General features: G+C 41.9%; 1 protein-coding gene across 3 annotated transcripts; it reads left to right on the plus strand.

Moving 5' to 3' along the window:
- Nucleotides 1-188: 188 nt before the first annotated feature.
- On the plus strand, nt 189-27,993 carry kctd1 (potassium channel tetramerization domain containing 1). 3 transcript variants are annotated; one of them, XM_037537378.1, is made up of 6 exons: nt 189-568; nt 15,898-15,942; nt 19,009-19,199; nt 23,068-23,212; nt 23,745-24,050; nt 26,986-27,993. In XM_037537378.1, the coding sequence occupies exons 3-6, from the start codon at nt 19,033-19,035 to the stop codon at nt 27,148-27,150; spliced, it is 783 nt and encodes a 260-aa protein (XP_037393275.1). In that variant the 5' UTR covers nt 189-568; nt 15,898-15,942; nt 19,009-19,032; the 3' UTR covers nt 27,151-27,993. The 3 variants fall into 3 exon arrangements, with proteins under 3 accessions (XP_037393275.1, XP_037393274.1, XP_017542969.1); XM_037537377.1 differs by lacking the exon at nt 15,898-15,942; XM_017687480.2 differs by lacking the exons at nt 189-568; nt 15,898-15,942 and adding an exon at nt 13,524-15,031.
- Nucleotides 27,994-28,000: the final 7 nt, after the last annotated feature.

Genomic DNA, 28,000 nt, shown 5'->3' on the forward strand with positions numbered 1-28,000 from the left:
TGTGTGTGTGTACTGTAATATCTTAGTGAATCATACACAATCAACCATCTCTGTTTATTCATTTATTTTATTCGCTAATAATGTACATAAATCACACCAAACTCCCGGCACAGCGACATGCGGAGTGTGTGCGTGTGAGGAATAAAAGCCTCCCTCTCTATGCCTCCCTTTCGCTGTGCGCGCTCCCTCCCGCGCGCCCCCGGTCCATCCATTTGCAGGAAGCGCCCGGGGCAGCGCTCCATTCGCGCGCTAAAATCACAGCGATCATCAGCGGCTCCACAGCAGCTCAGAGCCAGCGGAGCCTCACCGGAGCCTCAACGGAGCCTCAGCGGAAAGAGAGCGCGCTCAGGCTGGCCGCACGAGCAGGCAGCTGCAGCTTCGCCGCTCTCATCGCTTCGTTCCGCGGCGCGTGTGCTGACAGCCGAGCGCGACGGAGGCGGCAGGGCGCGCGGATACCCGGCGGCCCACACACACATACACACAAACCCCGGAGCTGAAGCACTAAGCGCTGGAGCGGAGCGAGGAGAAGAAGAAAGAGGAGAGAGGAGAGAGGGGGCGCGCGGTCCAGGTGAGGGGTGCGAGATTTGGGAGCGCGCGTTTGTGTGCGTGTCTGTGTGTATGTGTTTACTCCTATCACCCCCCCCCCCCTCCCCCAAACAAGCAGGCAGTGACTTGGACAGCTGCGTTTGCGCATGTTCCTGAAAACGGGTGGGTTTTTATGGAACAAACATCGATTCGGTCCGTGCTGGTGTGTGTTTAAGGGCAGGACACAACTAGGAGAGAGAGAGAGAGAGAGAGAGAGAGAGAGAGAGAGAGAGATTGTCCTCTATCCATAAATAATACTATGTCACTGTAGCCCGGTCAGCCATCTCTTCCAAAAGTAATGGCACTCCAGCACTCGACCTCGAGACTGAAGAGCAGAACAGAAACGCGGTCAATGAACTGGACGCTTGAGCGGGCTGCTCTGCTGGAATTGCTGTGATAGACTAGCTCCTGAGCTGCCGCTAGGGCTTTTTATACCCGAGATAGAATAACATTTCTTTATGTCGTTCAGCGTTTTCCTCGTGGTTACGCTGTATTGTTTGAGCTTGGAGTCCGGTTAATGCGCTTTATTGACTGGACCTCTATCTCTCAGCACTCTGTGCTATCTATCTATCTCTCAAAGATATCTTTTTTATTGTATTATTTGTTTTATGTTAATTAACATATTATTTTTTAGGAGTGTTATGTGCACCTATTGATCTGGTAAATATAATTTAAATCAACATGAGCCAAAATTCATTTGCAAAGCCCCACACTGGCCAAGGTCAGCACCTGGAATCTAAACCAGAACGATGGATTTGTGGTTTCTGCTGCAGAACAATTCATACTGAAAAACAAAGATGTGCTAATGGTTGTGGTTTTTTTTAGTTGGATGTGTTGTTCTTGTCACCAACCCTTAATCCTCAGTCTTGTGATTCAAAGGGTGCACATTTTTGTAGGGTGTAATGGTGCCACACTAGTGTGAGTGGGTCACACATGTGTTGTAGTCTTCTGGCATCTCTGACCAAGGCCCTGGTCACCATGCCAGCTGGCTGAGTGCGAGCCACTGTAGTGAAGCAGAGTGCTCACCAGAGGCTGCTTTTCCAGCTCTGTGAATAGCACTCATGTTGTAGCATATTGTTCTCTGGCGTGGTGCTCAGCCTGATGGGCGCTGTTATCTGGCCTGAACATCAAGCTCAGATGTGTTTAGCAGCTTTACACTCTTACAAATAAACATGCCACAAACGCTTCTTTGGAGTGATGCCATGGAAGAACCCATTTTGGTTATTTTGGTTAAAGAGCCTTTCAAAGAATGGTTCTTTAAAGAGACTTTTTTTACCTTAATGGTTCTATTTCAGTTGAAATGAAGGTTTCTGAAGAACCATTACATTGCCTGGTCACATCTGATTTACAGAAACCGCTCTTTAAGTACCAGAGGTTATTTTAGAGAACCAATGGTTGTTATTATATCACTCCAAAAATATAAGGGTGATAAGAAACCTCCTACTCTTAAATAAATCAGGTGTTTAATAATTAATTTTACATGTGCTCAATATGAACCTCCTCCAACTGTATGGACAACATCAACACAATGTTGATCCCATACTCAACTGAGCATGTCAGGCATCACTGTACTCAGATATCTTTCAGTGCGAGTTTGGAGATCATCCAGTTTCATGGAACCAGCAAAGAATGCTCTGAGCCTTTGCACTGGAGAACGCAAAACGTTTTCTGCTCAGAGGTTGCCATCTCCTCACAGACTGAAGGGAGCCATCCTCCAGGGACAGTCAGAAACTCTATGACCCCCTCTTACAATTGGTATGTGATTGGTTCCTAGGCACCTCACAGTTGTAAAAATGTGGTGCTTTGAATTTGGATGAATCTTTTTGAATCACACTGTACATGGTCATGAAATGTTAAGAAGAAGCATCATAGTCCTACAAATAGGATGATTTTTATTCAACTAAACTAACATTTTCAGGTGGTAAAATTTAGACCACTGGTTTAGTGGTTCCCAAACAGGTCCTGGAGACCCACTGCCTTGCACATCTAAGAGCTTTTTTACTTCTCTAACTGAGTGCATTGTGGGAGGAGCTTGTTAATAAGTAGATCAGTTGAATTAGGTGTATGGAGGTATGGCTTCTGCAGGACCAGGGTTAGAAAACACTGCATCAGTTCATTATTTAATGTGCTCATCACGCTGTCCTTTGTAAAACTTCCATTGCAGTAAAAATGTTAGTCACAGTTCTTACCAGAGCAGCCAGTGGGGCAGTGACCTGGCTAAGCTGACATGCACGGGTTAGTGGCTGTGTGGGATAGGATGAAGGAGAAAAAGCTAAAGCTCACCCACCGTCTCCTCTTGAGGCCAGTGCATAACAACACTGCACGGTCTTGTTAGGTAGGTGTTCACGATAATGTATGTTCATTTGGATACAAAGTTTGAAAATCCTTGGTCAAAATGTTTTGTTGATTTTACAAGAGCAAATAAGTTAACACATCCTTTAAATGAAATATGCAATTTCTCAGCAAATGTTGAAAACATACAATGTAAATTGTGCCATAACTTTTAATGTTTCACAGTATATTACATTTAACAAATAAACAGTAATTGTGTGTTAAAATGTGCAGACATGTGCTTTCTGTAGAGGATATGTTAAATTAATTCACTTAGAAAATCAACAAAAAGTGTAATTTGACCACAAACTTTTACATTAAACTGTGTGTGTGTGTGTGTGTGTGTGTGTGTGTGTGTGTGTGTGTGTGTGTGTGTGTGTGTGTGTGGTTGTGTTCATGACTGCAGCCTGTGGCTGATGATCCATTTGTTTGATGTGTTATCAATATTGTATCATACACTCACTAAGGAAAGCATGACAGGCTGTTCCTTACCTGAGGAAACAAACTTCTATTGAGATGGGCATCAATCTGTATCCTGTTTTAAAGTGAGTGAGTGAGTGAGTGAGTGAGTGAGTGAGTGAGTGAGTGTGTGTGTGTGTGTGTGTGTGTGTGTGTGTGTGTGTGTGTGTGTGGTAGGGGACGATGCGACAGAGTATCAACTCAGTTTTCTTTTTCTATTAGGAGGTATAAAATTCTCTTTACTAAACTATAAAGGAAAACTCCAGCATTTTCAACCACATCTCTATCTGCTGCATCTGCAGTGCAGTCGATTACCACAGAGGATAATCGCCCATTTACAAAATTCTTACACGCCGCGTCTCCCTTAGTTATTGTTGCTACGTCCATCAAACATCCAGCTTAGGTTGCCTTGATTTGCAGCAATCAGGAATGTCAATAGCTGATTGCAATTTCTTTACAGCCAGTTTCTTTACACTGTTTGACGTAAATGAGCACATGAAAAACACCAGTGCTTTTTATTCGCCAAACTTTCAATATAAACATTAGTTGCTCTATAATGTGCCAAATTGAATCAAATGAAGCCACTTAGCATTAAAGTGGTAAGTGCTCATGTTTAATAAGGAGAGGTTTGAGTGAAGCAAGCTACCTATTCAGTTAAGCTAAGACTAATGCTGGAGATTTTTGTCAGCAGCTAAAGAAAGAAAACATAACTTAGCTAGCTAACTAGCTTCACATTGTTCTGTAACATCATTTGATATGATAAAATTATGGTTAGCAACCTACAGTAACCTAGATATATTATATATATGTATATATATATATATATATATATATATATATATATATATATATATATATATACACATACACACACACACACACACACACACACACATATACACACTAACATGTCACCACCATGTCAGTGTCACTGTGGTGCTGAGAATGATACCTGCTCTGGGGGTCCTGACTATTAAAGAACAGGGTAAAAGGGGGCAGAGAAACAGATGGACTACAGTCTGTAATTGTAGAACTACAGAGTGCATCTATATGGTAAGTGGAGCTGATAAAATGGACAAAGAGTGTAGAAACAAGGAGGTTTACTTAATGAAGTGGCCAGGCAGTGTATAGTTTGATCCAAAACTTTTCACCTTCAATAATGTATTAAAACATTACAACCATGCAGATGATCAGGATAGTATCTGTCTGAAAGATACACTATCATTTTTTTAAAAAGAATTATGAAAAAGCTTAATAATTCTGACTTATTTGCTGGCACCGCTGTTCTTACTGCAGGTTTGTTCCTTTTAATTTTTTCCTTCGCTTGAAAGAAGAAGTAGTGCTTAATGACAGATGTGACTGTTCGAGAGGCATGTCAAACATTATTTTGCAAACAGTCAACTTTGATGTGCTTCTCTCTACTATAAAATAACAGAAAGAGTATTCATTCAAGACTATTAAAGTGCCACTGAGACATTGGGTTCTATCCTTTTCTGCTGTGTATCGATGTCATTGCCTATGGTAGTCGACCATGTACTACAGATGTGCTAAATGCTGAAGAATTCCTTTAACTGAAATAGAATTCTCTTAGCTGAACTGTAAATCTGCTTTAAATCTTCTTGCAGAGCGCATACGCTTACCTGCTCAATTAAAACCAACCACCCACACACACACACACACACACGTTTTCTAGAGTCAGCTCCTCATCCTCCGTACACACTGTTTTAAGTATCGTTCAGTGAGGAGTAGTTGTTGAAGTGCTGCCCACAGTCTGGGCTTTAGTTGCTGAGTTTTCTGACTCACGCATCTAGAATATTCAACGTGTTGATATGAGCTTGGAAACATCTCAGACCCAGGTTACTAATCTCTCTCTCTCTCTCTCTCTCTCTCTCTCTCTCTCTCACTCTCTCTCTCTCTCTCTCTCGCTCTCTCTCTACCATTTTTTACACTAGCACTCATGCATATGCATCGATATGAATATGTATTAGATTAAGTTTTAGAAAGCATAAGATGTCAAGAGTGCTCTTTTATGTTCCTATCTTCTTTAACTCTTTATGGCTTGTAAGTGGGAATGCGTAGTTATGGCAGGTTTAAGCGAGCAGGTCAGATATCCATGTCGAGTGAAGCCGAATGAAGCGCAAGACAGCTGTGGCAGTGTGTGTTATATTCCTTAAAGTGCTGTGAAGTTGCTCATTAGAGCTCAAAAGCCTGAGAAAGCCTGGCGCCATCAGTAATGAGATGGGATCATGAGCTGTGGGCAGTTACAGTGGACGGCGATACAGCAGAAGCAAGAGGTCAACATTATCCTCTTTCATCAATTATAATGTTGCTGTTGTAAGAAACTCCAAATTGCTAACTTTATAGTAGAAGGAAATAACTTTAAAACTTTATTGTAGACTATAGTGCAAAAGTCAGAGACCTCACTTCATTAATTTAACTTCCAGTCAAGAAGGCTATTAAGTTTTTAATTTTACATTGTCAGAAAAAAAGAACACATATTTAACAGAAAAGCACAGAAATGCCTGAACAAGTACATATAATATTAAGTTATTCAGTATTTAGTGCATCAACCCATTGCCTTTTTACAGCTTTCTTTCACTTCAGGCCAGATATTTCAAAGAAATCTACAGGGATATTTTTAGACTTTCAGTCCAATCTTAGGAGTTGGTTGCCTTTTCAGCTTTTACCATTTATTTTCCTTTGACATTCCCCTTTCTTATCTCATATCTAGAAACACCTCCTGAAAAACAAATAACTCGTACTTATTGGCAATTTTGACTGGAAATTAAATAAATGAAATATGGCCTCTTACTGTACTGAATGTAATAATTTTGGATCATTTCTATCATCCATCATAAAATGTTCTTACTTCTTCTGTCAACATGCAGAGATTTACACACTTTTGTGATGATTACTATCATCTACCCTTCTTTCTTCTTTGGTTTGCAGTAATGACTGACTAATGACTAATCAGGTTCAGTCTGAGCAAAACAAATATCAGATGTGTAAAAACTATTTGACAGTATTTCTGAAAGTGCTAACTTTGGGATAATGGCAAACATCTGAAGTCCTTGTTTTGTTGTCAGCACCCAAACCGTTCAAGTGTTTAAATCACCATTGGGCCAATAGATTTCAAATATGTTATTTTAACCATATTTGGTAAGTGAAAAACTGTCAAATAATGATTTATACCACTATGAAGACTGTAAAGCTGATGGTGCATTCAGTCCTCCTCATCAGATTGTAAAGTCAGAAACGTGTCTTGTAACTACCAATTGATTGTGTTTGAGTGATCATCAGGACGTAGGTCCAAAAATTGTGCAAGAAAAAAGAAAAAGATATGTGATGGAGCCTGGCAATGCACTACAGGTAGACTTAACATTATAATAATTTAAAACTTTTTATGATGTTGGTATTTATGATTGTGGTTTGAAAGAATACTTAAGAGAATTGAAAAATATGGAGTGGGCTAGATGAAGAAAGACCTGTCATGTTTTTAACTCACCAGTGTCAGTGTCTTATTCATTACTTGTTCTGTTATGATGACGTTAATATAGCACTGAAACCAACCCACTGCTTAGACTTGGACTGAGGGCAAAGTCAAAATCTGGGTTGCCAGTGCTCACTTCAGTTCCCCACTAGTGCCAGCGCTGTATTTACAATTAACTTGGCAAGACACATTGTTTGGCAGCTTGCTTGAAAATGAGTTTACAATGGCAGTCTGAATGCACTATGAATGCTGCCTGAAGAATCTGCAAATGTTTTTTGCAACCAAAAGCTTTGCTGCTAATTTTGTTTCACTTAAAATAAAAATGAAAAAATAACAGTGAAAAAAGTCTAGCAAGGTGTCCCTAAACTTTCGTCAAGCCGTGTAGGCCTCTGTTTTTTCATGCGTGTCCTCTACAGTCTCTCTGTCGCCTTTTTCCACACACTTACACGTACACATACACATTTAAGTGTTACCCTTTCGTGATAGCCCAGGGCTCTGGCAGTGGCTGCAGCTCTATCGCACCTTGGTGCTCATTTCCGCAGTGCTCGGCGCCGGGCCTCGGAGGGAGAGGCGATTTGTGACGCTGCGCTCTGCTATGTGCTTTTTTTTTTTTAAGTGCTTCTTCTGAACTTCTCTATCACTGCAGATTAGTCAGGGAACACATTACCTGCCTGGGCATAAAAAAAAGCCTCCTCCAATCCTCCACACAGCCATGTAACGAGCCTGATGTGCCTTTTGAAGAGCGGGCATGTTATTTTCCCTCATGCCCGCGGGCCACCCTGCCATGCAAATGATTATGAAATTAAATTTAAAACTATACATGTATTCTGCCTCTCTCCCTTATCACCATCTGCACAAAGCGCATACAAATCAGGCCCGGATCAGGGCCCCGGCTCAGGACTGCACTTTAAAGCTCAGCTAATTGCTAATTGGGTATCTAGGTGTGAAATGGGCTCCACTAACGAGAATTTCTAATGTGAAGAAGAGGAGTTCTTTTTTTTCCCCTTTTCCCTCTGCCTCTCTGTCTTCTCTTTCCTTTGAGAGATGTCATAGCCGTTTCTGGTGACATGCCTGCAGGCAGAAACGATAGAACGAGACAAAAGAAAAGAGGTTTCTCGTTTTAAAATGGAAGCTCATCCACACAGGAAGATCTCTGTATTACAGAGGAGTCAAATGAGAGTCTACTGCTACTGCGCTTAAGGTGCAAGAGGAAGAGAGAGTGACTGAGGGAGACATAAACAAGAACCTCGCATGTATGTGCTTCATAAACACAGTGCCTTGTGGAAGCTTTCAGAAATCTTCAAAGTTGTCAGCTTTTCTGGATCATGAATGATAACTTGGATGTATTTCTCCAATCAGTGCTTGATTGTGAATTGATACATTGTAACACAGAAGCCAAAATGTGCTACTTGTCTTCAAAAATTGAAGGTTGAGGGGCCAGAAAATGTGCATATTGTTTATGGGCTATAGTCACTAACTGTACACCTACAAGGTAACAGCAAAGCCAGATATGCCTGGCACACTCATATCAGCACAATCAGTGTCACTGCAGCACTTAGTATAGTCACTGCCAAAAAATACCTGCTCAGTGGAAGTCCTGTGGTGATCTTTTCCTCTTATGGATAGGGTAAGAGGTGGCAATTAACTATGCAGCAAACAGAGTACAGTACCTGATAAAATGGCCAATAAGTTCGGTCCAAATGGCAATGCAGTTTACTTTAAAGCAGCACTATGTAAGATTTGAAAGAAAAAATTACTAAATAGGAGGGGAAAATGCTAAAATATGGGCTTTGTGTACTTCTGCAAATTACCCGTTATTGTTTAAATGAATAAAAAAAGAACTTCACAGCAGTTTTTCGGACCATGTCCAGGGGCATAGCCAAGAGGTGGCCAGTGTCACCCTAGCAAGACATGTGGTCATGTGGTCATTCTGGCGCTATCAGGACAGTTACCAATAAGTTATGAGTCGAATGAAGGTGCCTGCAATAATTGGCTTGTTATTGCTCCGATAGGCTACTTTACTGAGCAAATAGATCAGTGAACACTGGTCAAAACCTTAACATTAGCCTTGTTCATTTTGCTTGAAGAAGCAGTTAATAGTGGACACATTATGGAAACACAGCTGAAGGCACCTAAATAAATTTCAACATCAATACAGTGCAGTATTTTTGGTTTTGCTATATGATATGCTGTGGATCACAGTTTTAACCAGTGATACAGCATCAGGCAGTAAACAAAAACAAACCAATATTTTTCCACTGAATCTGGCCAAAAATAGGAATAAAATCAGTTTCTAAAGTTTCCAGTTTTTAAAAATGTTAAGCAGTTCATAAAAAAGCTATTTTAGTAATGTAGCCCTAACGTAACTGCGAAAGAATGTTATTAACTGCAGTTTCATTTTATTTTTTCCAAGTAGTTTGCCACCCCAATAAAAAACTGGATCTGACACACTGTAAACACTGGCTACGCCCCTGACCACATCATACATCTTTATGTAATAAGATCACACACAGAGTTTCAAAAAGAAGGACAGATTTCTATTACTCACAAATGTCAGATTCATCCCCTCACTGTGGTTGGAAGCACAGCCAACACTGCAAAATGCTCTTCCACCCATTGCATGCATTTACAAATTTTCAACAGAGAGGTCTCCAAATCCCTAAATCTTACATAACGCAGCTTTAAGCCAAAAAGGAATAAGTTGTGCATTTTTCTTTTCTCCTCTATGAAGGAACTTCCATGGCAGTGCATGAGGATTGTAGTTGAGTGTCCAAAAGTACCCAGACATCACTTCTAAATAGTGAATTTAGCTACTTTTTTGGTTTTTCCTTAGGCAAACCTGGTACCTGATACTATTTTTGCTATCACCTCCTCCGATGTGGTTTCAAGCTGAGCTGATACCAAAAGGTGATGTGGAAAAACTGCAGATTATTGATTCATTAGAAAGAATTGTCACCATCACCCTCAGCACATATGCTAAAGTTAGCTACCAGATACCATCTTGCATCGCCTTTGAGCAAGCAGAATCATCTCGCCATCTGAACTCTGGTTTAGTATTTCCCAAACTTTTCTGTTTTGTCTTTTGTCTTGCTGCCGTCAGCCTATTCTGAACACAATTTGTCTCCTGCACATCACAGCAGTTTCATGTGGTGTTGCTATGACGACCAGCTACATTAAGGAAGTACTATATCTGCAAAGTAACTGGTACTAAAAGCAAGTAGAGTCAGGTTGAATTAAGCCGTACCATGTGGCATCATAAGATCACCATGCCCAATACCAAGCGTCAGCTAGAGGAGAATAAAGCTCCCCAGCACTGGGCTGTGAAAAGCAGTGGAACTTCGTTCTCTGGAGTCATGGATCATTTATGTGGCTGGATACAATCAAATAATCACTGATTATTTTATAAGAATCTGTTGTCCATCAGCAATAAACCATTCAAAAGAATTCCCTCTAACAACACTTTGAGAGAGACAGCGATTGACAGATTTTGAATAAATGTTCCCTTAATCAGTAATCAAACTAGAAATTGTAATCAATAATTAAATAGGTCGTATCGGCTAACAGAGAATATTAATTCTCTCACAAAAGGTCGGTCTTAGTCTGTCTGCATAGGAGATTCTAGACACTGGAAAGCCCCTGGGTTCATAGAGAGGCCTGTTTGTACCTACTGACCCAGTGAAGAGAGGGGCAAGTTGACCTTGAAAGGTAGAGCAGGCTGGTAAAAAACCTATTGAAACCAGTTTTTATGAGTGAGCTCATCATGTGATGGCCAAATTGTTGGACAAATACATGCACCTAATAGAGAATGAACTAATATCAAAATTTGAGAAGTAAGGTTGGGGATATCAAATTATCCCAGATAAATGGTATAAAACTGTTGTCTGGAACACTGTATTTGCACAGCTGGGTCTCTCGAGATCCTGCCACCTGATGCTGAAATAAAGAAGAAGCCTTTTTGCCTCTTCCACAAACTCAGCGTCTGAATACTCTTTACTTTTTAACATCTTTTGAGAACTTAGACTTAAAACAGTTATTAGTGAAAGTGTTTAGCCAGTATTAAAATGTCTTTTTTATTAATAATATTTTATAAAAACATAATATGTATTTATGGCCTGGGGTTGAAGGAGATAGCCTTTTGTCCCAACAAGAGCAAGAAAGATCAATTTGTAGATACGTCTTACTCATAAGTTACTGGCACTCTACCCGTTGTAATCTGACTGCAGTAATCTTCAGAGCACTTAAAGAGGATTATTTCAAAATTTCTGCATAATTCAATGGGTGAGAAGTACACAGAGTCATTCAGAGTGGTTTAATGTGAAATGCGCCATTCTAGAGAAACTTACCAACTCAGATTTTCTTTACAGTGGTGGCGATTTTTGTTTTTGTATGTAGCGGTGATAATGGTGTAATAGCGGTAAATTTGGATAAATATTTTAAGGCCAGGCCACAAAACCCGTTCTCAGAACTATCATAAAGCAGTATATCAGACACCAGACAGCATGATCAAAGCCATTTCATATGATAACTCCATGAGGGAGCTCTTAGAGGCATTAAATCAATCAGACATTTGGTTCCCATCACAACCACTATGAACTATTCTGCCTTAGTAAGTTCCTCTAGAACGAAGCATTACAATTCAAACCACTCTGAATAACTTTATTTCATGTCAATGACTGAATTCTACAGAAATTTAGAAAAAGTCCCCTTTAGCAGAAAGCAATGCCTTGCTACAGTGGGTCACAGCAGGACAATTCAGCCCCAATACATTCTTCTATTGGGCAACATGAATAATAGCAGAAGAGAGTAAGTTTTATTTCCAGGTGTAAGCCATCTGAACAGGTCACTACTGAACACAATACAGAATGATGAATCATGATGTTTTTATGCTCAGTAGAAAGAGAAAGCAAGCATTAATAACAGAGCCCAAGTCATATAAACATACACATGGAAGACTGATGTAGAGTCTGAGCAACACGTTTACCATGATCGCTACTGCTGCTGGAACCCTCTGATCTACTCAGGCTCCATGAGATAAGAGTGCTTTAGTAATAAACAGCCATGTTTGTGTGTACGTTTTTGTTCACTCATAAGATTGAAATGATTGATTTACCTAAAAGTTTTACGCCAGGTGGTTCCATGCAACTGTGGCCCAACCCCGTTTCTTCTTTTTACCCCTACCCCTTGTTTTCAAATGTCACCCTAACCCCTTAGAACTGAGTTACAAGGGGTAGTGGTTGAAATCTTGCCCCACGAAAAAGCTCATTAAAAGCTACTAGCGCTGCTCTGTAGGCGACCCAGCCCGTCTTCAGTGATGGGAGAGAAGGAAAATGTTCAGCTCCTCACTGCTGGGCTTTAGTTACATGTAGGGCATCTTATGCTTTCAAAGAAGGGGTTGAAGACAATTATTTATTATCACCCACCACTAATTCTTTGGTGATACGGAGCTGAAGACGGCTATTTGCCAGCTTCTTGTCCGAACTTTCCCGTTCCACCTTAAATAGTGCAGCAGTGACATTCTGGCGCTTCAGGCATCAGAACTGCTTGACTATTTAAAGTGGAATGGGCAAGTTAGCTAGCTAGCTACCAGGACATTAGCATGCTATTAGCAATTGTTTTGTGCTCGTTATGAAGAAAACGACCATAATACACTGAAACGATAGAAGAGAATATGGTAGTTATTGTAATTGTTTTAATGGAGAATATATTCACATTTGTGTGTTTCTTTGGTTGCTCATGCCTTTTTTCATGACACTCCGTTTGGAGGGCCATAAAGCCCCAAAACTTCATTACACCCATCTATCTCAGCTAAAACTGGGACACCCTTGCCCTAGACGTGAACGCACAAAACAGAGGCCTAAGTTCTAAGTGGTAGGGGCAAGGGGTGAAATAGGATTGGGCCTGTGTTAGATTGCTTTTAACAGGCTCAGTTTAGTATTGTGTTCTAATTAAAGTAGAAAACAGAACAAAACTTAAACTTATAAGTTAGACTTGTATAGTTTCATTATTACTGTGATACTGATCTGTTACAAAACTATATTTCACAGCAAGTTAAATGGTAATTTACGTTTGCAGTCAACTTTGAATTGTATGAATTATTAAGCATAATTATTGAACTGTTAAGTATGAGACGAGTACATGCAAAACAAAAGGTAGGGAAAGACAACAGGAAGAGTGTGAGTAAAACAAGTAAAACAGTATGCAAATAGAGGATGCCAGGAGCCAATGGGAAAGATGTTGAGTTTTAGAAGATTACACTGATCAGACAAACACACGAAGTAAATCTCTTCATTTCGTTGTAACAGTACAACTGTCTCGGTGTGGCTGACTTACACGCATTTGTCAAGGAATATCAAGAGAAAATTGATAAAAATGTTCGTACTCATTTTTGAGTATCGGTTTCCGTCAGTGCGTGTGCGTGTGTGTGTGTGTGTGTGTGTGTGTGTGTAGTGCTTGCTGCCTAAATATGAAGCGGTCGCATACAGATGCGAGCCCCTGTTTCTTCGTCTCTCTGGCATTGTGTATTCAAGTGTTCGCGTGTGTGGGGGGAGGGGGGTGGGTTTAATTTTGGGAATACTCACTCACTTCTCTCTGCACCTTTAAGAGCGTGTGCCTGAGCTCGTAGCTGAAGGTCACTAAAACACACACACACAAAAGCTCTCAGCTCTGCGGTCCAATATAGCGCATGCGCAGTGCCCCGGGACTCATACAGTCTCAGACTGCAATATGGCGAGAATGCCTGGCAGCGGGGAGCGCTGCTCGAGCGACGGGGAGAGAGAGAGGGACGGAGGCGACGGAGAGGAAGAAGAGGAGGAGGAGGGAGAGAAGGGGGAGATCCGGGCCATCCGCATCACAGCGGCGGGAGAGTGCGAGGAAGAGGAGGACGCCGAGGAGCTCGCGTGGGGGCAGCGCGCGGAGCCGCGGGACGCGCGGACCGAGCTGGAGCTCGAGCCGGACTCCGATCCCGAGGGGGAGGCGCGCTCCCGCTCCCGCTCCCCGTCCGCGCGCTGCAGGCTGAGCGAGAACACGCGCCTGGCCACGCGCTACGCCGTGCGCATCTTCCGCGAGTACCTGAGCGAGCGAGCGCAAAGCACAGACTTCGAGAGCATGGACAAGCACGCGCTGTGCCGCGCGCTGCGCTCCTTCTACGCCGAGGCGCGCTCCAAGAGCGGCCAGCTGTACAGCAAGTCGTCGCTCATCAGCATCCGCAGCTCGCTCAACCGCTACCTGAACGAGCCGCCCTTCTGCCGCGCGCTCGACCTCACCAAGGACCCGGAGCTGCGCGCTGCCAATCTGGCGCTCGCGGCCGCGCTGCGCCGCCTCGAGGAACAGGGTGCCGGGCCCGTGGTGCAGAAGCAGGCGATCGCGCGCGCCGACCTGCGGCGCCTGTACGCGTCGGCGGCGCTGAGCGCGAGTTCCCCGTTCGGCTTGCTCAACAAAGTGTGGTTCGAGACGTGCATGTACTTCTGCACGAGGGGCCGCGAGAATCAGCGCGAGCTCGAGGAGGACTCGTTCGGGCTGGCGGCGGACGAGGATGGCCGTCGCTTCGTTTACTTCAAGGCGCTTGGCGGCCCCTACCACAGGTCGCGTGGCACCGGCGGCGGCTGCGGCGGCACCACGTGGGTCAAGAGGCGCGCGGACGCGGACGACGAGGAGAGCGCGCCGCGCATGTACGAGACGGGCACGGCGCTCTGCCCATACGCGAGCTTCGTCAAGTACCTGGCCAAGCGCAACCCGGCGTGCCGCGCCTTCTTCCAGCGGCCGCGAGAGCACTGCGGCGAGGCGGACGCCACGTGGTACGAGAACAAGGCCGTGGGTAAGAACCTGCTGGGCACGCGCATGCAGATGCTATCGCGTGCCGCGCAGCTCTCCAAGACCTACACCAACCACTGCATCGGTGCCGTTTCCATAGCGACGCTAAACAGCGTCGCGGGCTTCGGCTCCAAAGCTCCCCCGCCGCAGCAGCAACCGCAGTCGCCGCCGCCAGCGCGCGACCGCGACCACGTGCAGCTAGAGACGCGCAAAGTGGGAAAACGGCCGCCGCGCGCTCCCATTCCATGCCCGGAGCTCGGCTCTCCCGCCAAAAAACTCTGCGCCGAGCCTCTGGCGATCATCGCTGTCAGCGCGCGCGAGCACAACGGAGAGGCCACGCACGTGCTACCATCGCAGGTAAAAAAAAAACCAAAAAACCTACAAACAAGCCAAAACCTCTTTAAATCTGACGGGCTGTTGATGTCACGTCACGTCTCTCTCACGGGTCGCTCGCGCCCACGTCCATCAGCAGTTTCTCAGCGTGGCCTTGCTCTCCATCAAACTCCGCGACACCAGTCGAGTCATCATAAATCCACTTTCTCACGCTCAATTCAATAAAGCAAGCACTTCTGCCGCTGTGTCCTGTTTGACTCATCTCTGCACATCATCCTAAATATTTGTCTGCTGGCAAATATTTTCAGGCCTCCATTTGTTTAGGGGCTTTACTGTGTGTGTTTGGACAGTGTTCAAGTCCTGCTTCAGATTAAACCCTGAGCTGGACTGGTCAGAGCTCACCTAGACCTACAGGTCATTACTCTTCTGTAGCCAAAGGTGGGTCTTGTCCCAAACCGCATACTACAGCACTAAATAATGTGTAAAAAATAGTGCATTCATTAGAGTATATAAAGTGCAGAAGCATGTGGTTTGGTACGCAGCCATGGTTTCTGATAGGTTAAGGTAGCTAATTTTGCTTGTATTCTCCTGAAATGAGGGAGCTCTGTGTGGCAGGGATAGGAGTGTTCATCATGCAGACATGAAAACGGTACCAACGGAGCCAACGGGATGTTCTGGATAAAACCAAAATTGAAAGTGTTGAAAGTTTATGAGGGGAAATGTGTAGTATTATCATTCTGTGTAATGTAATGGACCCCTCCACACACATTTCTCTCCATCACACACACACACACACACACACTCAGCTCAGCATGTGTGTCAGTCTGCACACTCTTACTCTGTGATGGTCAAACTCATGCACGTGCCTTACCAATGTGTTTTCATCTTAGGTGTTACCTCCTGAGGCTAGACCTAAAACCTGAACCCTTCCATTGGTATGTTGAATCTCAGCTGTGCCATATCATGCCTGTTCCATTAGAGTTCAGTCATCATTCCCTGCCCATTTTTTATTCAATGTTCATATCAACAGTTCTGTGCAAAAGTCAGAGACCCCCTACATTCAAGTTCCAGTCAAACTAACTAAATATGATTTTTTTTTGCCTTTATTACAGCTTCTGTTCTTTTCAGGACACTTGCTCTCGGTTATTTTAAAGAAATTTGGATTTCTGCTTCTCACAGTCCAAGTAATCCCAGACATATTCAGTTATGTTAATGTCTGAACTCTGGTGTGATCAGTCCATTGTTCTGAAAACACCAGCAGCTTCTTTTTTACACTTTCAGATTCATTTTTCTTAGTAGTGGTTTATTGGCAGCTACATGTGCTTTTAGACTCATAGCACTGAGTTGTCTTCTTAAAGTGGTAGGATGGACAGAAACACCTGCAGTTTTTTTTTCTGATCTGAAGCAAAAGTGATAAAATCTTAGAAGATAAAATCTTTAAGTACGGTTTATCTGGTGGTGACCGTTTTGGGGGTCTACTGGATCTTCCATGGTTGTTTGGAGTCCCATTTTCTCTACATCAAATTCTAATTTCAATTTTGAAAACACCACATACATATTTCTAAAAATGAATAACTTGAGCTGAATGGCAATTTTGACTGGAAATGAAGGGTGGTCTCGGACTTGTCCAGTAGTTCTTAATGATGGCCCTTAACTCATCCTGTCCTCTATGTGTCCCACTATGTTGTTTTCTTGCTTCAACAGTCTTGAATATGTTAGTCAGCTAAATGACTTATTCATGCTCCGCCTGCAAATGCTTGCCTTTGTAGTAACTGTTAAGGGGTTGGGCAAGCTTCATTTCAAGAACATTGAAAAAAACAACAATCGTTCAGATTTTGTCAAAATACATAAGAGGAATTCAACTGAATCTTTAACACTGAGGACAGTTTGATTGGTTTTATGTGAAACAGTGCACTACAGAGGAACAGTTTTCTTTGGGCACTAGTATTAGTCTTACAATACCCTGTATGGACCTGTCCATGTCACCATGAATGACATTTAAAGGGTCCATATCATTGACATTTTTTTTTTTTAATAAGAGTTTAATATAATATGTAAACACTGGTAAAGTCCCCTCCCCACTCCATACAATACATTTATGGAAGCCAAGATGCAAAAATATGTCACAAAAACCTAAACATTTACATAAGTACACCTATTCAGCCTATCCATTCTCACTGAAGTTATAAGGAATGTTTTGGCCTGGACCTCATGATTTAATTGTGCAGAAATGTAGAGTTTGTTGCTAATTTCAAATGATATTTATTTCATATGCAAATGCATTTTTTTCCTAATTTAACTATATATATTTAACTTAAATTTAAATATAACTTGAACATCACTGTGTGTAGCCCAAAGCTTTGAAGATAACTTGTGATTCCCAAAAGCCTGGAAATAAGGAATTGATTTTTTTTCTTTTTAATCAACAGCCAGTCCAAGTGCCAGTTAGAGCATGCTAAACTCTGCAGGGCCAGCACTGTACAAGCTACTTTAACTTCTCCACTGTCAGAAGCCTGCTGAAGCTGTGGAAGGTGCTACATGGTTAATGGTGTGGTTAAAAGAGGCTTTTATTTTGTGTGTTGGAGGAAGTGGGTGGACACCAGACTTTCACCCTCTCAGACAGGTGGCTCATTTCTATTGTGTCAGAAACAGGCAAAAGCAACAATTTTCTCACCCTGCAGATACAGAAGTAAACATAAAATGTCAAAGAAATATGATGCAAATGTCCTTAATTACTAGTTTGATTTGCTCACTAAGCATATTTCAGGGCTTCAAATGATGTCATTTTAAATACAATGCACCAAAAAACAGCAGAATAAACTGCTTCATTAAGGAAAAGTCTTTCAAAACCTTAAAAACATCCGTGGCCTGAGTCACTCCCACCAAAAGCTTTGAGCAAAGCCCTGCATACACCCTGTTGTGCTGTTCACTTATCAGTGCAGTACTGTGGCAGCCTGACTCGAGCACACAGTGTGCATGATTACAGAGGGTTAATGCTTGTTTTTTTCAGGTCAGTATATAAGCCAGCCCGTAGAATTCATCTTCTCCGCATGGCTCATCCTGCAAGACAGTCCGCCTCAGATAAGATTACTCTGCTCTCGGCTAAATGGGCACAGAGACAGGCTCGCACTAGCAACACTTATGCTTTGTTTTTTGTTTGCTTTCTTCATCTTTAAAAGAGCGAGAGTTTGCCGGTGGCTGTTGCAGTGCGCTTCGCTAAATGCTGACCACTGAGATTCGGCAAGCAGCTTTTTTTCACAGCACAAGCAGATGATATGATCTCTGAGAATGCCAGAGTAGCCTTGCAGATGCTAATGAGAACAATTATAGCACAAGCACAGTAATGACTGTAATTACCTGCTGACAGCAAAATTAGTGACAGCAAATTTATTGACCGTTCGGGTGGTCATTGCTATACTAGGAGTTTTTGTACGAATGCATGACTGTGCTATTGTCTGGCTCTTGACAGGATATGGTTTGAGTTGCTGAATTATTTTGTTTTACTTTGTTTTTAAAAATCATTTTCACCTCTCTTTTCTGTCAGTGCCATGGCCTAAATTCAGTACTGTCCTCTCATCACATGGTCACATGAGCCATTAAGGGGACTGGACATTCACTGCAGTCCCACAGGGACACATTTGCTGCCTCCAGGGTGTCTGTCCAACTGTTCTGCTCTCTCCGCTTGTCTCCTCTCTTTCGCTCACTCTCCCTGTCAGACACACATACATACCCACATGCTCAAGCTTCAGCTAGCACTGTGTGCAAGAAGGTGTGAGTCGTCTCCACTCAACTATCAGCCCATCTTCCTTCCCTTTTTTTGCTCTGGACTCTGCCCTGTCCGTTTAATTCTATTCCATAAGACAGCAGAAGCAAAGAAAAAGATGGCAAAGTTCTTCAATATTTTGTTTGCCAAATGACCCCAAATCTCTCATACAGATGATGACTTGTGCACGGTTCTCATAAAAATGGTCTTCACTAATGCACTGCTGTATGTGTGACAGGAGCATCGCAGCAGCAGTGTGGCAATGTCGACTCGGCCACTGTTGGCTCGCTCGCCGGCCTCCCCGCTGGGCACAGCTGGCATCCCCACGCCCGCCCAGCTCACCAAGGCCAATGCGCCAGTGCACATAGACGTGGGTGGACACATGTACACCAGCAGCCTCGCCACTCTCACCAAATACCCTGAATCCAGGTAAAACACAACATAGCATGCTATTAATAACGGGACAGAACCGTGAATTTAGCTGGCAAGCTCTAGGCCGATGTGTTCAGAGCTGTGTATTTTGGGTTTTAGGTTATGGCTGTTCCGTTGTGCTTTTTTTTGTGACTCAACCACAAATCCCATTTAGCTGTTTTTTCGTTCGTCATGATGCCACTGTTCTTTGTTCTTTCACCCTTTCTTTATCGTGACACCCCTGTCTTCCATAATTGCTTATTAGCCTAGCTTTTCTAAAACTGATGTCATGCTGTCTGTGTTCGTATGTGTGCTTCATGTATGAGTCGTTTGTCCTTTACATTGCTTATATGTCTGAGGGTGCTTGCCCCTTCTGTGGTAGTGTGTGTCTGTCTGTCTTGTCTATGCTCATTAGCTCGCTGACCGGTACATTTCTGCAGTGCCAGGGAGCATTAATGTCTTGTGGCTGCTGACTGAGTCAAACATCAGAGGGGAGGCAGAGAAGAGCCTGCAGCAATGAGTCTCTGGCCAGCACAGTGCCTGTCTTACTGCCATTTACTCAGTCTCTCTCAGTCTCGTACATTCTCATTAAATCTCACACAGATTCATATAGTCTCATAGAGTCTCAAATGCGCTCATATAATCTCACAGAGTCACATAAAAGCACATACAGTCTCACGCTCTCAAACAATCTCACAGTTTTAGAAACGCATATAAAAAAAGTCTCATGTAGTCTTACAGTGTAACATATCAGTCTCATACACTCATACTACACAGTCACCTTAATGCCTCAACACAACCACAAACAGTCTTACAGACTTACACCCTCACACAATCTCATACAGTCTCACACAGACTCAAAATCTCTGTATCACAGACTCACACAAATCTCATGCAGTCTCACACAGATTTACAGACTCACACAATCCCATACGGTCTCACAGTCTCAGTCTCACACTCTTACAGTCTTGCACAATCTCATACAGTCTCAGTTTCACACTCACTCAGTCTTGCACAATCTCATACAGTCTCACACAGACTTAGTTTCACACAGTCTCATGGTCTCGCTCAGATTCAAAATCTGTCTCACAGACTTACACGAATCTCATGCAGTCTCACATAGTCTCATGCTTGTACAGTCTCATACACTCTCACTCAGTCTCACATAGTCTCATGTTTGTACAGTCTCACAATCAGTCTCATAAAATCTCAAACAGATTAGTTAGCCAGGCATTCTTTGTCTCACACGTTCTCATACTCCTCGTCTCATAAAATCTCACCCATTCTCACAGTCTCATAAAATCTCAGTGTCAGTTTTAGTCTTACACATTCTCACACTCATATAGTCTCATAAAATCTCAGTCTCACACAACCTTATACAGTCTCACACAGTCGCACAAAGTCTCACAAACCTTCACAAACCTTCACACAGACGTGCACAGTCTAAATCATTAAATCTTTTTTTACCAAAAACAATTTAATTAATTAATTAATTAATTAAGGCAACTTTTTACTAACTGCTCAGTCATAAATAGGGTCCTTTTTGTTTACACTTGCTTTGTAAAGTTCCTTTTCTAATGGTGGAATATATTCATACTTTATGGTATTTATTGCAAACTCTAGCTTAACAACATTCATCTGAAACTTGTAATGGCCATTTAGGTTGCATATTCTTCAACTTGCATGTTTGTAGTTTTGCATGTGGCTCTTTTAATAAAAACTAAAAATTAAAGCTTGTTTCTACATACAGTATTATTGGTGGAGTCTGCTTGTCTATTAGCTACGTGCTAAGCTGTTCAACCTGTTTCAGTCCGACATAGGCAGAATGTATACAGAGAGCCTGTTATCAGGATCTAGTAATCTTACATTACCTTAAAATATGTCTTTTTGGTAGGACTGGGAAATAAACACACTATTTAACATGAGAGGAAGTATGTCAAATGATCCATCCATCCATCCATTTTCTAAGCCGCTTCTCCATCAGGGTCGCGGGGGGGTGCTGAAGCCTGTCCCAGCAGTCTTCGGGCAGGGAACACACTGGACAGGTCGCCAGTCCATCGCAGGGCAGATAGACAGACACAGACAGTCACTCTAGGGGAAATTTAACATGTCCAATTGGCCTGACTGCATGTCTTTGGACTGTGGGAGGAAACCGGAGAACCTGGAGGAAACCCACGCAGACACGGGGAGAACATGCAAACTCCACACAGAGAGGACCCCGGTCACCCGGCCGGGGAATCAAACCCAGGCCCTCCTCGCTGTGAGGCGACAGTGCTACCCACCACGCCACCGTGCCACCCATGTCAAATGATGAAAAATTAAATGCTGATGATAACCAAGGGGCTTACATATGTTTTATATGCTTAAACATTTTCATTATTACAGTTTATCACTCATACATTGATTACATTTAATTATGTTTTATTCCTTTTAAAATTTCCACATATATATTATTAAAGCCAATTTCTCTCTTAAACAGTTGCACCAAAGTGTTATACAGTCTCAGTCTCACAGAGTTTGGCAAGCTTGAGATCTCACAGACACTAATGCACTTCCAGTCTCTCCAGTCTTTCAGACAGTTTCATAATGTTAATCATACTCTCTCAGACAGTCTTACACGTGTCCAGTTTTGGCTAAAGGATTAGGAGAAAATATCTAATAGTGATTTTTCTTACCAGTATTGTGATTGTGACTTAAATTGTGATTACTCTCTATAAAATAAGTTCAAGGCTTGTTATATTTGGATAAGAACACCTGCAAATCCAGTTTATCTGGCTTGAAACTTGAACACTAAATGTAGCGTGCCAGACTGACAGTTAGTTGCAGTTGTGATGTCACATTTGGTTGCTTCTGATTGGTCTAAAGACTGATTGAGCTCTAGGTTATTGGGCTCTATTTTCCTACTTAAAATTTGTTACAACACTGATAATAATATAAGCTATATAAAAAAAATACACTCTTTCAAATTGCGATTTCAATATACAAATGATTAATCTTTCAGCCATACCTCTAGTCTCAATATGCAGCAGTCTCAAGGATTCACTTAAGTCAATATCATGGTGTCCCAAGAGAATCTCATATTTAAGTTAAACAAAAAGCAAAAAAAGATTTTTTTGTAAAATTTACTGCCAATCTGTCAAATCATCTTAGATATATAATCATAATAGCATTCACATAATAATCCTCAGCTTCCCCAAATCCACAGAGCAAACAATGTTTTACCCACAGTGCTTCACTACATCTGTGTTCTGTCTTCATACTTACACTCCATGTCTTGGGTGTGGTCTACAGAGGTGTGGTTAGAGGTAATGAGTGATACATGCAGCTGTGGTCCATTTCACCACTGGCTATGGCCACATCTTAGTTATGACGGTGTCATCAGAGCATTGTACATGACTGTGACATCTGCATCAGCAGACGCAAAGTTGCCTCCAGTCATGCCCATTCTGACGTTGATCTCTGATAATGATGCTGGTGCATATGTGTGTGTGTGTGTCCATAGAGTCTGTGATGAACTAGAATCACTATCAAACTGGCATATAGTTCATAGACATGCGGCATACATAAGGACACAGATGCACTCGAACATACAGCAGCTCCCTCATGTGGCATGCTCCCTCATGTGGCATGCTCCTGTGTCTATCCTCTCAAAGTTCTCAACTCTCAAAATTCTGAATATTACACAAGTTCTCAAATTTTTATTGTGCTGAATCCCTCCTATACATCACTCTGTACTCACGTTATTTTTAGAATGCCTCTAACAACAGTTATGGTTGCAAAGTACCTACTGAGCAAGCCAAAAGCAACAGTGGCAATGAAAAAAGCCTCTAACAGCATGAAGTAGAGACCTTGAGCGGAACCAAGACTTTCTGTAATTCCCTCTCAGGATTGGCCGCTTGTTTGACGGAACAGAGCCCATAGTGCTAGACAGTCTGAAGCAGCACTATTTCATCGATCGTGATGGTCATATGTTCCGCTACATCCTCAACTTCCTCAGGACATCCAAGCTACTCATCCCAGATGACTTTAAGGTGAGTCTGGCCCCCTTCCCCATATCTTAAACTTATCCAGTCAATACACTTTTTTCCTGGCATATCAAAAGTACTAGACAAAACTGAAGGCTGTTAATGGCTGCTTGGTTGCATTTTGTCTTGCAATGCCCTTCCTGACTTAAAAATATGTTTCAGGCCTCAACTTTATCTCAATTAAACTACTGTAAAACAATGTCTAGGGCACCAAGCAGCATGTCAGTAATCATTTTATGTATCAACTTTGTGAGGTAGCTTTTAGGGGTATTAAACTCTTCAGATGGTTTCTGGTTCCTATCACTACCACTGTGGAAGCTGGTCAAGAATGAAACATTTCATGTTAAACCACTCTGAATGATTTTGTTCATATCATCGTGCAAACTTTCTGAAAAACATTAAAATACCTCTACATTGCTCGTCTGACTATTATCCAGCATGCACCCTCACACATGGACACTAACACACAAACATCAGTCAGACTTATTGTTCTCTAAGTTTACATATCTGACTTGTATGTGTGCTTGTACATGTGCAGGACTATTCTCTGCTGTATGAGGAGGCACGGTATTTCCAGCTGCAGCCGCTGCAGACTGAGCTGGAGCGATGGCGTTCAGAGCGAGACTCGGGGAGTGTGTCGCGGCTGTGTGAGTGTGTAGTAGTTCGAGTGGCCCCCGAGTTGGGTGAAAGGATCACGCTGAGCGGGGATAAGGCCCTCATCGAGGACATCTTCCCTGAAATTGGAGATGTCATGTGTAATTCAGTGAACGCAGGATGGAACCATGACTCCACTCACGTCATCCGCTTTCCTCTAAATGGGTACTGCCATCTCAACTCTGTGCAGGTAGGTCTCTGCTCCACCAGGTGATAGTATTGTTTTGGAACATATTACACTAGTACTGGCTTCTCTACACTGGTTGCCTGTAAGCTATAGAATAGATTTTAAAATGTTAATGCTTACTTATCAGGCTGTTCATAATGAGGCTCCAGCATACCTCACTGAGTTCTTGCGTCCTCTTCATAGTGTGAGAACTTTTAGGGTCTTCTAATCAGGGGTTATTAACTGTTCCTTGTACTAACTTAAAATCAAAGGAGGACCAGGCTGTTGCAGTCTATGCCCCAAAATTGGGGAATAATCTTCCTACTGATGTCAGACTCTCTGATTCAGTCCAGGTTTTTAAAAAACATTTAAAGACTTTTTATTCTCTTGCTTTTAACAGCTTTTGATCAATGTGCTTTATGAGTTGGTGTGCATTTGAGTATTTAATTGTGTGTATTACTTATTTGAGTATATGATTATAATGATCTTAAATGTCTTGTATTGTATTTTATTTGTAAGTATTTTGTAAAGCACTTTGCAATCACTCTGGAAAAGTGCTATATAAATAAAGTTTTACTTACTTACTTACTTACTTACTTATTGGTGGGGGAACAAACATGCTGTGCTGCCAAGCCTAACAAGGAGCGTCCCAAAGCAACAATCAACATTAGAAGCCCTTTCCAAAATGAAGAGAATTATTACATGAGAAGGGGATGAAGTTTAGTGAAGTTTAGCCAGGACGGGTATGTAAAACACAATATGTATAAAGTATGTAGCTGTTTGATTGGATGACTTAACATGAGATTTATATGTTTGATTTATTAACACTTAGAGATCCTGGTGAAGTAACAATTTGGATCAACCACCTTCTTACAGATGCAGTATGCAAGTCAACTGCACCAAACACGCATCACGAAGCAAACTATACAAGAAACTGGCCTCTGGCCTGACAGTCTTTGTTCATGCTGGCAAACTCTAAATTAAATCTGCTGGGCATAATTCTAGGGATGTGCTTTGTGTTAGTGAGAGGGAATATGAGGCATAAAGAAAGAGTAAAAATAGGTTGCATATCTACAATTTTGACTAATGCAGCTTTAAAGATGGTGTAACTTGCAACACTACAGCAGACCTTAATAGCACATTCAGCACAGGAACTTAAGAGCAGGATGTTTGTTGGGCACGATTCTTCTCTATTTGGTGCACTTTTGGGGTAAAATGTACCTCAAAAGTCAGAAAGGTGACCAGTGGCCAAGCAATACAGATGCTGTCAATGTCAATCATAGCATTCAACATAACATAATAAAATTAGTAACTAGTAACTAAATGTTGTTGACTAACAGAGTAAAAGACAGATTCCTTTCCTCACAAACATGCTGAGCAGAAGTAAACATACCATTTGAAAATAATCACACCCATCAAAATTTTATTTGAGTACATGTAACTGCTTATTACTACAGCATTTAGCAGATACGTTTACCAAGACTGACTCTCCGAACAGGCTCTCAGCAAATGGTGAATAAAAGTACACAGAAACCAGGCTTACTCAATACAAGTGCAATTTGAGTGTTTGCCACAGGGCTTTTACAGTTTTGAAATTTTCATTTTCTTTGTAAATTGGTTTTTAATTTCCATTTAGTTTCAGTTATTTTATGACTCCATAATAAATTTTGTTGGCATGGAAGCGACAGGCCTACTTTTAGTTTAGCTTTCATATAGTTTCATGCATTTCAGCATTGCTCCAGAAATGGTGGCATTGACAAGATGCTTATCAGAAACGAGGTCAAACTCTGAGTAATCCCCCGACTGGACTTGAGTGTTTTGTTCTAATTAGTTTCACAATTTTGTAATTACAGTAGGTCACGGCACAAGTAAAAGCAGCATCACTTAGGTCATTGCCCAAAGCCTTTATGGTTTAGTCCATTCATCATGAACTGAAATTCATTTATTTTCACTATAAATTTATCTCATTTGGTCAATTTTTTTTATTTCATTTTTGTTTCATTTATTTCTACTTGGTTTGCTAGATAAAGAGCTGTTATTGTGTACAGCCACAGTGTGTGTGTTTGTGGAGGGTGTCTAATCCCATTCGGGTATTAAATCTTTTGGCCCCTGGCACCTGCGGTCACACTAATGGAATATGGAGGAAGGTAAGAGGACAGAAACAAAAAGAGAAGAACAGAAAGACAAGAGGTTATAAGATAAATGGACAAAAATGAACAGAGACAGAAAAGACAAGGAGGAAAAGGGATAGTCTTAGAGAAGCATATAGAGTTGTAACAAAGGAGGAAGATACAGAGAGAGAGAAAGAGAGCTGGAGAAAAGAGAAGGGGGTGGGGTGAGGGAAGAGAGGGGCCCTGGGGGCGCTCTAATGGAATATGATCTCACAGCCCTGTGGAGCGAATATCTGGAGGACTGAGAAATGAACGTGTATGTGTGTGTTCATATGAGAAAAAGGGTTTCGAATTTATTGGGTCAGTACAATCTGCTCAGACACATTTTATTACTTCCACTGTGCATGCAGTGCTTTTATTCATAGCTGAATTGTTGTGTAATTCTAAGATGTCACCAGCTATTTTTTTATCAACTTTCTGCATAAAATGAAAATGCTGGGCAGTAAAAATTGTAATTTTGTCTACCCAGCCGCTCATTTCCTTTAACTAGCGATTAAATTGCTTAAGTTTTGGTTTATTGATAAAAAAAAAAGTTGTTTGACATGTTTCTATCTCTGATTTCATTGGTGTCAAGAGTGGTGTACCTTTAGCTTCCCTGACTTCCCCATAACCTAGTGATAAATGTTGTAAATGTATTTTTTTACATGAGGGACCTCTTTTCTCTGTGATATAGAGTTGTTTGTACAGAGCTCTTTATTTTGCTATATAGAGCTCTTTACTTTTTTGAAATTTTTTGTATATTCCTGTCAAAACGAGATTAACCATGTATGTGCGTATGTGTGTGCCAGGTACTGGAGCGTCTCCAGCAGAGGGGCTTCGAGATTGCAGGCTCGTGTGGAGGTGGCGTGGATTCGTCTCAGTTCAGTGAATACGTTCTGCGGAGGGAGGTCAAGCGAGGTCAGCGTGGAGTCACAACCTCCGTGATCCGAATAAAACAGGAGCCACTGGACTAGAGGCCAACATGATGCAGTGAAAGGAACGACTTTTTAACAGGACAAGCAAGACAACAGGATGTTCCTGCTACAGCCCTTCAAGTATATACAATGGGTATATACTCAACAAGCAACATTTAAAATTTAAAAGTGCAAAGATGTTAGAAAAGCTTTTTTCTGGTATTTTGGATGGCCATGTCCCTAACTTCATCAGTTTACTACAACAAGGCAAAGGTTTGTTTTAAAACTTTTTGACTTGGGCTCATCTTTATTGGTGAAATCAATAGAAAAAAAGTGATCCAATCAAGGGCCCTGTATCCTGTACACAATCATGGACCAGCAGACATTGATCTGTTGCACTGACGGTGAGCATAAACATAATACGGACAATTCAGAAATGTGAGGATAGGAGAGAAAGAGACATGTTTAGTGAGTATGATTTCTAGTTAAACGATTATTCAGCTAGAAATACCATCTGTCTCTTTCACTCCTAGTCTCTCTCTCTCTCGCTGGGAGATCTTGCTCATACTAAGTGAAACAGAAGAAAACAGGTGTTTTGTCTTATTTTCCCCTCATTGTATGGAGTGTACAACAATCTTTATGAACAATATGGCTTTTTTTAACTTGAGCAGCATTCTAACCCAACTGAATGAAAAACTAAAATGTTAGCTTTCACAGCCCATCATCATCATATGAGAACTAGAAGTCATTTACATTCTGGATTTAAATATGATGAATTCTGTCACTGCAATGGAGATGATTATAAAATAAGCCCAGGTTATATTTCTATTATGGAGTTAAAAAACAAGGGCATAGTCAGGATTTTTATACATGTTGGTCTTAAAAATAAAGATGGAAACTACATCTGGAT

The sequence above is a fragment of the Pygocentrus nattereri genome, chromosome 4 (genome assembly GCF_015220715.1).
Source record: "Pygocentrus nattereri isolate fPygNat1 chromosome 4, fPygNat1.pri, whole genome shotgun sequence".
Taxonomy (NCBI): Eukaryota; Metazoa; Chordata; class Actinopteri; order Characiformes; family Serrasalmidae; genus Pygocentrus; species Pygocentrus nattereri.

What these genes read in the sequence shown, in the direction of transcription:
- kctd1 (XM_017687480.2), top strand. Translation starts at nt 13,589, where the DNA reads ATGGCGAGAATGCCTGGCAGCGGGGAGCGCTGCTCGAGCGACGGGGAG. An exon ending in CGCACGTGCTACCATCGCAG is followed by an intron (nt 15,032 to 19,008) that starts GTAAAAAAAAAA and finishes TATGTGTGACAG; the next exon opens with GAGCATCGCAGCAGCAGTGT. An exon ending in ACCAAATACCCTGAATCCAG is followed by an intron (nt 19,200 to 23,067) that starts GTAAAACACAAC and finishes ATTCCCTCTCAG; the next exon opens with GATTGGCCGCTTGTTTGACG.